Here is a 12,911-nt window from a genome sequence, read left to right as displayed (position 1 = left end):
ATGTCTCCTGAGAGTGATGCCTGTTGTTGTCCAGGTGAAGCAAGGAGGCTGAAATTAGGTCTGTCTGTAAGACGACAAGCTAATTACTATTAAAATGCTTGTTTTCTGAATGGAGTCTAGTTGATGGGTGCTAGGCTATGCTAACATTGCTAACAAATACTGTACAGCAGAGACCTTGTTGTTTGGACCACAGACAGTCTCTGGTTTCTCCACGTAGACACTGACTTGGTCTAGGAGGCAAGCTCTGGTTCTGAAAAGTGAAGCCAAAACTGAAGTGCCTTAAACTTACATTCTCTTTACTGACCAGCAACAGGTGACATCTCTGGTTTCAAAAATGAGTCTGATGGCATGGAAGTCTATGAGAAAGTGACCCTACTTCGGACTAGATGCATTATCCCAGTAAACAGCTTGTAATTCACTTCACATTTGGTGTAAACACGGCATGAGACGGACCGAAGAGGAAGACGAGTTGAGCTAGAGTTCGAGATGGATGGGATAGAAGATAGAAAGAGGTGCTTCTCATTACACCTTTATCTTTACACCTTGGTGAAGACGTAGCACAGCGCATATAACTGTTCTTAGATTTCATTTGTTCTCAAAGATTTTTCTTATTTTCTCTTCCACATTTCTTTCATTGACGCTAGTTAGGAAGATAAAAAGCATGTTGCAACGAGGCGAGCTTGGTTGCAGGATATCCCCACGGTGCAAAACGTTGAGCTTGAAACAAAAGGAACAGGATAGATGCGCATCCAAACACGGTGAAGTGGAGGAGTATCAATGCAGCAGAGGATTTCATTGTTCTTCAGAGGAGGAGGTGTTTTATTCCCTTTAAGTCAAGTTGAATGGAGGAAAAGTAAATAATGTGTCTACTTTTTCTTTCTAATCTTCGCAATGAACCCACAGCTTTTACTCATCTGTCTGCTGTGAATTCAGTCAGACCCAAAAACGGCACAGAACGATGTTGTTCAGGGAGGAAGTTAGCATTTCATCCAAACACAAGACCTTTTTTCTTTTTCAGTCTCTGCCATGCATTTTCACTTGAACAAACATTTTGGTTTCCCTTTATTATCTTTCAATCATCCATGAAAAATCTGTTTCTCTGGTAATTGAAAGTTGGTAAGACCCTTGGGCCAAAGTATTATGCTTCCACAGCAAAATGGCAATTTCATACATGTGTCCTCATGTTTTCCAATAATTTGTTCATTTTGGTGCAAATGAGTGGTTATAGGTGAACTCACAAAATACCTGTAACCGTGGTGCTCCTTTGTTTTGCTGACAACTGCTTTAGTCCTCTGGTGTGTGTGAAGCCTATGTCAGTTATGAAACCTCCAGTTAGCGTCATCTATGCAGACCCCCTCCTGCTTCAAATGGGCAGCATGCAACTATGCTAATATTTTGCCTAATTGCACTGCTTACACCCTGTCTCTCCCCCTTCTTTTGTGCTCACACACCTCAGCGGGGTGTGATGTAATGCTGCCCACAGACGTAAAACTTCCAGCCATCATGGTTTGCCTTCCTGCCTGATTTTAGAAGAAACTTTCTTCCTTTCTCTCCCTCTCATGGCAGCAGGTCTGATGCTGCGTGCTCTCGTACTCGTATCCAAATCTCCCTTCGTCTTTACTTTCTGTTGATTTATCTCGGGGTGAGTTTTTCAGTTGTTTCCTTAGGGTTGTTCTCCAAAATTGTAGCCTTCATCTGTTTTCTCGACCAGCCATGCAGTCTGATCGAGAGGTTAGCATGGCTGCTGTTTGACAGCAAGAGCAGTGGTTATCGGATGAGACAAATGTCACTGCATACTTTCTAAGGGGACGTTTAATTGCTGCTTATTTTGTGCCCTCAAATCCATTGTTGTCAATGTAGACGGGAGGAAGGCTCGCTGGAAAGCGAGAGCGACACCGTCGCAGTGAGCAGGCGTTCCTAAACGCCTTTCTTTTCTTCAGGGCATGACAGCTGTGCCCTGAGATAAAAAATAGTTCAACTAATGGAATGCTGCAGCGTGCACCGCATGTCATGTGACAAGGAACAGCCAATCACAGCTGGCAGATATCTTTCTTTTTCTGTGGCCACAAGTGTGAAACTCCAGAGCTATCAGCAACCAAAACTCATGGACCGGAGAAAGAGGAGCATCATCCTCGCCACGGCAACCAACACCCCTCCACCTGAAAAACAAAGACAAGCCTCGTAGTTATCAAAGTCATCCTCCTGACGCTGGACAGTTCTCCAGTGGTTGAACATAAAAATAATAAAAATGAAATCAATATACCGCTAGCCTGTACAAATGTGCTAGTGTACGCTCCAGAGCATTCAACTAAATCTATGTGCAGGTTGTCCCAGAAGGCCTATTTCATTGTGAACTTTATTAATTATTGATAAAAAAGAATTTAATTGGAACGTGTTTATAACTTTACTAATGTCATACTTGATGACTGTACAACAACAGAACTTTAAGTCCAAGGCTGTGTGCTCTTCCATGTGGATATCACCGTCTGGAGTTCACTTCCATCCAGTGATTGTTTCCTGTTCAGGCTGTTTACTTGACCTGAAGACACAGCAGCTGCTGCTTGGCCTGAAAAATAGTAATAAAAACCACACAATTGGATGGTTTCTTTCACAGAAGCACATCTCAGAGTGAGCATCATTCTAAAATGATTTCTTCCTGCAGTAATAATATTTTGACAGCATACTGTCCACTGTGTTTGTGTGATAAGTAGGAAGCGGGAGTCGGGGTCAGACCAGGACGAGGCATTCAAGCACAAAAAGATTGGGAAAGTAGAAATAGACTGACAAAGGCTAAGGTGTCTGATTCTTGCCTCAGTTCTGATAAGTGTTGCACAGAATACCAATTATAGAAAAGCATTGTGATATCCTGCCGTTAGAAACAGTACGTTAACCTGTTTTATTACCACTGGTTCTTTTAGTATGACGTGTTTGAATGAGAGTCGTTCTAATGAGGCGGTGTGTTAGCAGCTCTGCTAGAGGACTGAATGGATCCACAAGAGGACGGTTTGAACTTTGCAGCAGTCGGAACATAAAGTCCAGGTCCAGGATTAACGAGCAGAGCTAACTAGAAGGATGGAGTCAACAAATGAAGTTAAAAGAATATTAAAGGAGGACACGACCTGCAGTCAGAAAGATTTTGTATGGAGCTCAGCATCACCATAATGAGTATGACTCAGGAAACCTCACTGTGCTCAATTGTTCCGTTAATGGAGAGTTGCTATTTAGAATTCACTGATCCTGCTTCTTTTAGTTTGCTGTTTTCTAAATTCCCATACAAAACTACTTGCGACATTCTGGAGGGCTCTAACTCTATCTGGATACATGCTCTGCCTTCAGGAGCACTTCCTCGCTATTAAATGCGGTTTTGTGGATTTTCTGGGATTACATGAGTGAGTTGGTGTAGGAACACCATGGAGAACCAAAGCTGAGGATAAGTCTTTGATTTTTGGCTTAGAATGGCTTATAACGACAGAGAGAGAGAGAGAATTAATAAACCACGTTAACATGTCAAGAGTCGTCTCCAGCTTATTGACATTATCACAGTATAGCACACATAATTAAGCTTCGAAATCTGTCTTTTTTTCGGGTTCCAAGTCACTAAGAATATTGTGGTTAATTAATTAATTAATCAAATGATTTGGCATTTGCATTTCACTACTGAAATGGCTTGGCAGGAAGTGAGTGTTTAGCTTCCTAAATTGGTGAACAAAGTGATGTGATCTCTCTTCTTTGTGGATCAAATATTTTGATTTACTTCAGTCATCTCTTATCAAGCCAGAAGACATTCTACATTCAATAACTGTGCTAGTCCACTTTTCTTCATTATACGCTTTCATGACTGATCGATGTATGATTAAGCAAAAAGCATCAGGCGCTGTTTAAGATTCGGCTCCCTGGCTGACTCATCCTCCATCTGGTTGGATCTGGTTGAATGTGAGTTCCCATCCATCTCCTCGGGGAGATGGATGGGAACCAAACACCTTCGTTGGCACTCGGGAGACGCCGTGGCCTGGGTGCTGACTGCATGTAGAATAACCTTCTCTTCTTGTCGTTTTTACTCGCAGGTGGACGCAGGCTGGATTGGCTTCTGGTCGACCATTGGTGGATGTGTGTTTGGAGTGGTGTTGGCCAGGTAAGCTCCTGCTCTGTGTACCTAGCTGCTTTGATTGTGGTGTTCATCCGTGTGAATGCTTCCAGGACACAGGAAACAGGAAAGTAGCGAAAACCTGTGAAAAAGTGTTTAGGTCACTTGTTTAATCATCTTATTATCAAACATTGACTTCACAGGTGAAGTCAATTATTTGTTGAAGGAACTACACATAACATGTATTTATATATACATTATATATATGTCAGAAAGAAGTTTAAATCAGTCCTTCCCCAGCTGAGGATCAGGACACGTATAAGGGTTGCAAGACTTTCAAAGTGAGTCTTTCTTTTTGTGTAAAATACTGAAAAGTTTTGCACCTTAGCTTCCCTAAACACGATTCAAATGAAACGCTGTAAGAAGGAAGAATCGCCCTTCCATTTAAAAGGGCCGCAGGAGAAAACAGATGGGAACCACCGACTGAGATTGAGAAGAAGTAGATTGACTGACTAATATGTATGTTTTCAACTTAAGGTACAGTGTCTAATACCTGACCATCTGATCCAAACATTTCTCTTCTACTTCTGGTTCCATACAATCTACATTTACAGTAGTTATTAAAAAGATCCCGTCAGCTAACTAACAGCAGAAAAATAATCTGTACTATTGAACCACACTGCTGAAACTCTGAGAGACGGTCAGAAAAAAACGTCATAGTTTACACAAGCCATCTGTGTGTTTACTGTGACACTAACCGGGGATGAACACTCTGTGTGCGCTTTGATGCTTTGCTTATTGGATTAAATCTAAAGTTGCGTAAACAAAATAACTTTTATTCTTGTCTGGTCCTCGCCGCCACCAGGAGACTGTTCCCCCATGAGGAGGGCAGGTGGCGGCGAGAAGGCTCTGCCATCGGTCTGAATGTGTGTGAATGAGATTAGATGAGCTGCTGGCTCCTCTGCCATCAGTGTATCAAGTGTGTGAATGGGTAAATCTTACATATTGCACCAGTTTAATATTGTTAGTGAGTTGAAATAGAAAAAAAGTGGAAAATAACACATGAATCCATGTTGCTAAAACCATCTGTTGCAGGACTGAATCTGCTTATGATCAGTTGTGAACAAATAATAATAATAATAATGGGGCCTTCGCCCAATGATTGCTGGGATCGGCTCCAGCCCCCCGTGACCCTGAATACAGGATAAGCGGTAGACGATGGATGGATGGATGGATGGATGGATGGATGGATGGATGGATGGATGGATAATAATGGGTTTTATGTAGCGCTTTTCCAGACGCTCAAAGACATTTTCACGATAGCAACTAAATTAAACAAATAAAACACAACAAATAAAAAATGTAAAACAAAAAGAATGGAAATGACTCAACCCATGTTGTTTCTGATAGCCATGACTGTGACTCGCTGCCTCACAAGATAAGAAACTAGTGCCAATGAATTTGTCCTCTGGTCACTCAGTCTGCATATAGAGTACTTCAGTGTAAAGCTGTATTATTTATAATAACTCATAAATCTCATATACACAACAGGTAAAGGCGGGAGTCTCACTCTCGTTTTCCCCTCATCTCATATCCTGTCTTTAAATATGTGATGATGAGGATTAGATGCTAATGCCACAGCCACTTCACCACGTCGGTTGATGGATAGAGTCTCCCACCACAAAGTCAAAGTGTGGAGTCTGAAAAAGCCAGGGATTCAATCCTGCTCCAACATATATTAATATCTCAGACTGAGGCCCAATCAGCACCTCCAGACCGACCCACTGTTTCCTTAAAGCTCAAATCAGGAAAATGAGCCCATAACTCGCACTGTTAATCAATGAGGCTGTTTGAAGCACCAGATGAAAGTGTATGCAAACAGAGCTGCTGAGTTATTGCTGCTGATTTCATAGAGTCACTAGAGGGATTGATTAGTCTCTCTTTGGTGCAACGCTGTGATAGTTAAATGAAATTCAGCTTTAACAATTGGCCACTTGTTATTTGCTCGACAGAATAATAATAGAATAAGAATAGATGGATGCTGGAATTAACTTTAGTAAAGCTCTTAATCAAACTTCACAATAGAAACAGACGGTTAGTGGAGTTTAAGTGCTATTGGAATATCAGCTGAACATACTAACACAGTTTAAACCGCTTCAATCAGAGGACTACCTCAATATTTAGAGCCCATTTGCACCTTTATGATTCAATAATGAGGGAGGAAAACCAGTTCAGCAGTATTCTTCCTTGTGATGTAATGCTGTGTTCACACCAAAATAATAGTGCATTTTGTATGTGGCGTGATTGTAAACAAAGTCAATGCAAAGACATAAACAGACGCAAATTCACTTGAGGAGAATGCACGGAATTTGCACTATTTTAAATGTTTAATTTTGAGCGAGAAATTCACGTAACAATGTGTCAATCTGTCAGATTCTCCTATGTGGAGAAACCAGACTGTCTGTGGTCCAAACAACAAGGTCTCTGCTGTATTTATGTCTAGATGACCTTATTTGGAGTGTTGATGGAGCAGCTACAATGTTAGCATAACCTAGCACCCATCAACCAGACTCCATTCAGAAACAAGCGTTTTAAAAGTAGTTAGCTTGTCATCTTACAGACAGAATGAACAAAGCATGACTTCAGACTTTTTACTGATCACCATCATTATGAGTTATTTCAGCATCCTTTTTAACTGTTTATCTCTATTAAATCACAGATTTATAGTTAATCTTGGGTTCATCTCTGGCATATCTTGCATGAGTGCTGCAAATAAACACAAATGATCTGTTCAAACTTGGTGAAAATTCACTTCGTGTTTGGTGTGGAGCTGAGGAGGATAAAGGAGGAAGGACAACCCATTTAGGGCTTTATAGACAAACGGGAGAATCACAAAATCCGTTCTGACCCGTACTGGCAGCCAGTGGCTGCAGCGTTCTGGACCAGTTGCAGGCATGACCAGGCCACACAGGAGAATGTATAGTTGTAGATGACTTTCTCAGGATCCTTGAATGAGATCGGGTTTGGCATCAGTTCCAAGTATTTTACTGCTGCGTTGACCTGCTTGACAACTACAAGGTTTTTGACATGAGGTTTAACAAGTAAGGACAATACAGCTGGTAATCACTTTGATGGAGTGAAGCTTCAGACTTGCTTTCATTCAGCTGTCGGATGATACATCCTGTCCAACACTCAATGTCCTCAAGGCAGTTCAGGAGACTGATTAGATTGGACCGATCATTTGGTTTCAGGGGAGTTAACGATGTGTGTCTTTGTTGGCATAAAAGTGGAAGGAAATGCCTGATTTTTGAATGATTTGTCTGAGGACAAGCATGTACAGAGAGTATGGGACCTTGTTTCTCTCCATACTCCATGAACACGAAATACAACATCGTCTATATATTGTGAGGTCTTTTTTATTATTCCCAATGCCGAGAGAAAAAAGCTGCACTTAGCGTCTCCACATTGTTGTGCAGACACTCTTGAGTGCTCCAATTTCAAAACCTCTGAACATTCAGAAAAACGCTGGTGACATCGTCTGTCAATAGACAATATACAAAATCCTCTGTCCCAGGGCCCTCCATCAGATGGGCAAAAATAGAGAAAAAATGATGAAGAGTAACTGAGGGGGGACTCCACTTTAACAACCAAATAGATGGCAGCCCAAACGAATGATTGAACCAAAGGAACGATGCTAGTCTGTCATACAACGATGGTCAGAGCGGTGATATGTTACATTTCAAAATTTCCATCGTAGAAACATTTCTGGTGCTTTTCTGACAGAAAACAATGCTCTATGAACACTAGGCATGTGATGATATAGAATTTGATTGTAGATTGCTATAAAAAAAATCACAAAAGGCTGATCATGGTGAATTTATATTAACGGGTTAATCGTAAATATCGTCACAAATAAATTGAAGAAGCTGCCTACTTCAGTATCATGCTAGAGAAGTTAAAACAGAACCTGGTTTTAAAAATATAGTTTACAAAATATATGTTTTAATGTATTTATCCTGTATTTATGCAGGGAGACCTTATGATTTATGATCTTAATTATCTTATCTTATTTAAGATTATTTGACCAATAAATTTCAGACAAATAAAAGAAATGTCTGTGATGTAATACAACTATTTATTTCTTAACTAAATGTTACATGATTCCATTATGTTTTGTGTAATTTTAAGCATTTTTGGTGATAATATCATGGATCCCAATAATTCTGGCCAGGAGAATTGTGAAATGAATTATTCATATCGTCCCACGCCTAGTGGATACAGGCCCTTTATCTGTTTCTTCCTTCTTCATCACCAACTTGCTGCAATATGCAATCATAAGAAACCATAAAGAAGACACACACATCCAGTGTCTCATAGGATGGAGCTCTGGTTATTGCTTGTACATTTTAAGCAGCAGGCTCTTCCTCAGACTTCTCCATCATTGGATACGATCCCAGGAAACCTTGTAGTATCTAGGTATGAAGGTAATGAATTGAGCGGAGAGCAGTCGTCCCCCCCTTGTCTCTCCCACTAGCAGTGTTTAAGATGTTTTAATGTCAGGACGTGACTTATTATGTGCCATTAGCCGTCCCTCTCCCTCCAGCTAGCACAGCAACGTGCCAACGCTGAGCTTGGTTTGCCACAGGGGGCAGAAAAATTCTGCACTTTAAATGCTTCTTGTGCTGCAGGTGTTTTTAAATGAACTTTACCCCTGCAAAGTGAATTTTCTTAAGGGATTAAACTCACGAAAAGTCCATTAAAATATGAGCCAATCTTAGTCTTAATTCACAGGTGTTTTATCCGTATTTTAATTCCGCATTTGTGGGAGCAAGATCCTCTTTGAGTGCGAGAGTTGCCAGAGGCAGCGGCCATCACCCACGAAACACTTTCAGATTTGGAGAAACCTTCTTAACACTTGTATATTAAAAAATATGTTTAATTAAAAGATTTATGTTGAGGAGATAACGCTGTGTGTCGTTGACTTTACCAGAACGACCAGCAATATTTTGCAGACTTATTTTCAGACTCTAAGGCAAGTTTGATAGAATAATAATGATTGTAATGTATTAATGTACTGTAAATCTACGCAATTTTCCATTATAGGTTTAACTGAAGTATCCTTGAATGGTACAGAGCAGAACTGGCTGTTGTCAGGTTGAATAGGTGCTGGTCATTTTTTTTTCTTACAATGTTGTATTTTGAAAAAACAGCTTCTTCCATACATTTGATTGCCGGTGGATAGCTGAATGTCAGGAAGCTGCGAGATGCGACAGCCGCCAGGCTGCATTTTACAAACAAGCAGTTTAATCGTGTGGCTCAGACAGGAGCTGATTGGATGACAGTTTTTTGTGGTTTGAGGTGGTTGTAAATAATTTCTAACAAGGATTCCACTTCATCTCGGTTATCTTCTTGTTACACGTCCGAGGAAAAGAGGAGGGAGGATGAGTCAGCAGAAAACACAACCAGGTTATTCTCCTGCATATCACATACTCCGGTTAATGAGATGAGACAGAGCCAACACGAGCGAGCATCAGCCACTGCCTAATTAGGTTTTCCTGCAAAATGATCTTTGATTGCATGCTGGTCATCATATTTGTTTGCTTATTTACTGCATGTCCCTCACTAAAACCATAGACAGGTTCAATTTATAATATCGTCCCGAAGATGAATCATCGTTCCCCGCCGGCTCTAGGAGAGCAGAAAATGTAATCCGATTCTACATGACTTAAATGATGCTATCTTTATGGCCAATAAATCCTGTTAGAGCAGTGTAAAAGATAGACTTTTAATTCTGCCGTTACCTCATGAGATGACATGACCCTCTTTACTCATTGAGTGCTGTGACACAGCTCTGAATTACATTAATGGAGCCGTGGAAACCTTTAATTTGCAAGTGTCTACATCAGTATTATTCTGGATTTTCTTATTGCAAACAAATCCTATGAAAATACCAAAAATAGCAAAGTATGTTGATACTTTCCTACATCCCTGCTTGTAAGTGGGAGGGTGTAAATCTTTGAAGAAAACGGTAACAGTAGTTGCATCTTTGTAAAGGTGCAGTTATTTATTCAAGCAGCTGGACACACTGGAGTTTTTGCAGCCCTTTCTCCTAAAATATGTTGTCCTGGTCGAGCACAACTATACCAATTACTGCTCTCGATGATTTGAAAATTGGTTTTAAACGAGTCCGTGAAAGTCCATGGAGGAGGTCTGGCTGTATGACACGTCAGAAAACACAGGACTTTCACCCAGGAGATGTTAGCATCTCGTGTGAACTTAGTAGTTGGGTCTGGAAAAAAGAAGTGTGTAGTTCAGTGATGTGGCAACGTAGTTTTGTTGACATGCCTGCCAGTGAGTATTTGCAGCAGCAGGATAATGAATGTGGAACTACAGCGTTTGTGTTCCTGGTAGTCGGGAGGCCAATCATCCGAATGTCAGACTGTAACCATGGTTTTCAGAGCCCAAACTGTGTTCAGTATTACTTTAAATCAAACTGTGTCATTCACCTGACTTATCTCGCCAATCAGTGATCAATCTCTTTATCAGGTGGACTCAGGGACCGTCAGAGTTGGAATAGGAAATAAGCTACTTATGGTGTTCCTGCTTAGAGGATCAGATTGGAGTTGATACAGCGGAGTGATCCTCTCTGCAAAGAGATGAGGGGTTGGCTGGGGGAGGCTGAGGATTTCATCCCTCTCTGGCACCGGGCGGGGTTGGTTGAAGGGTTGAGCCAGTCGTTGGCAGATGGGTGATGCAGATTTGAGGGGTGTAGCTGTGGGCAGAGAAGCCAGACATCTCTGTGTGGTGGCGAGTGGGTGGCGGTATGAAGAGCATTTAAAAATTGTTGATATGACAACAACGCTTTTTCAATACTTTATGTGTTGCCTAATTAATAGACCAACTATGTTTCTATAAATGACTACAGCTCATTTCTCACTTCTAAAATTGTTTATTATGTAAACATCAGTTCTCTTTAAATGACAGTTAATACGGTAAACAAGTTTCATTGTGAATGACAAGAAGTATTAGCATATTGGCAGCATCAAAAGAATTTATAATAATAATAATAATACATTTTATTTATAGCCGCCTTTCTAGACACCCAAGGACACCGTGCATTTGTTAAAAACAGCGCAACACAAACAATAATAAAAATGGGGAGTAAACAAAATGATCAAATCAGGTTAAATAATAACAGCAGCACAGTGCAAATGAAATCAAAGGGAAAAGGCAGTTTTGAACAGATGGGTTTTCAGTTTGGATTTGAAGTGAGGGAGTGAGGAAGTGTTCCTGAGTTCCGGTGGTAGGCAGTTCCAGAGACGGGGAGCAGAGCGGCTGAATGCTCTGCTCCCCATGGTGGTGAGACGGGCAGGTGGGACAGTCAGGTGGATGGAGGAGGAGGATCTGAGAGTGCGGGAGGGCATGGCAACGTGGAGAAGGTCAGACAGGTAGGGAGGGGTGAGACTGTGAATGGACTTAAATGTTAAGAGGAGGATTTTGAATTCAATGCGGAACTTTACTGGGAGCCAGTGGAGCTGTTGTAGGACGGGGGTGATGTGGTAGATGGATGAGGTCCTTGTGATGATGCGGGCAGCTGAGTTTGGAGTTTATGGAGGGATTTGCGAGTGACACCGGAGAGGAGAGAATTGCAGTAATCGAGGCGAGAAGTGACGAGGCTGTGAACAAGAAAAGAAGTGGTATGGGGGGTGAGGGAGGGGCGGAGGCGGTTGATGTTGCGTAGGTGAAAATAGGCAGACCGGGTAATGTTATTGATATGAGAATGAAAAGAGAGTACTGTAGAGGTAGAACTGGATGTCATCCGCATAACAGTGAAAACTGATGTTGTACTTACGGAAGATGTTGCCGAGGGAAAGAAGGTTAATGATGAAAAGGAGGGGCCCCAGGACAGAGCCCTGGGGCACACCTGAAGTGACGGGAGAAGGCTGGAGAAGGATTTGAGTTGAATGAACTGAGTGCGGCCTGAGAGGTAGGATCTGAACCAGTTTAGTGGAGTATGGGTGATGCCGATGGAACGTAATCTAGGAGGGTGGTATATATATATATATATATATATATATATATATATATATATATATATATAATAAAAATATATAACTTTGGAGTTGTTTGATGACAAGCAATCGAGCACATAAAAGACTGTTTTTTAAATGGAGTCTGGTTCAGTGACCCCTTCACATGAAACACACCGCGGCTATGACATCACTTCCTGTGAACTTCACAGGGAACAATGAGGATCTGGTTGAACTGCATGTTCTCTGGTCTGCTCAGATAAAAACACTGAATGTGTCGGTACGTTAACATGTCGTTCACCACCGAGACGTTACCTTCACTTCACCTGTCTGTCTCTGATCACCTCTGTGAGTGAGACACCAGAACAGATCAGAAAGATTCCATAACATTTTATCAGCGGTGCATGAATACAGAGGAAACACGTTGGACCAAGCGTTTGTGATGTTGCTTGCAGGTGAATGTTTGTCTTATCTCTGCTTCTAAGGCAACAGAGCGATTACTGTTAAGCACCACAATTTGGCACCGTTTTACTTGGAGTGTTTGCCATCAGGAAGGAACCAACATAATTTGGTTTAGCGATACCAGCACTACTGACGAGACGGCCTTCTCCACATACAACCAGCTCATTCTTTACAGAAACCTGACCACTCTGTGATCTAGTCTTAAAAGTAGGAATTGAGAAGGTGAATTTGTCGGAGGTTTGAAAGACAGCCTTTTAAATCTCAGTGGACATTGACATAGTTTAAAAACAACAGAAACCCACTGCAGAGTGGAGATGTTCTTATCATCCGTCCAC

General features: G+C 41.3%; 1 protein-coding gene across 1 annotated transcript in view; it reads left to right on the top strand.

Annotated features, from left to right (window-relative positions):
• Positions 1–12,911, top strand: part of slc49a4 (solute carrier family 49 member 4) — a 65,029-nt gene that overhangs the window by 30,167 nt on the left and 21,951 nt on the right. Inside the window, exon 6 of the mRNA XM_084023564.1 lies at positions 4,065–4,132. Within this exon, the coding sequence (XP_083879690.1) occupies positions 4,065–4,132 (68 nt within the window). The remainder of the gene's footprint in view (positions 1–4,064; positions 4,133–12,911) is intronic.

Source organism: Eutrigla gurnardus (genome assembly GCF_963514095.1).
Source record: "Eutrigla gurnardus genome assembly, chromosome: 12".
Taxonomy (NCBI): Eukaryota; Metazoa; Chordata; class Actinopteri; order Perciformes; family Triglidae; genus Eutrigla; species Eutrigla gurnardus.
Note: the sequence above shows the minus strand (reverse complement) of the source record. Positions and strands in the feature narration are given on the sequence as shown.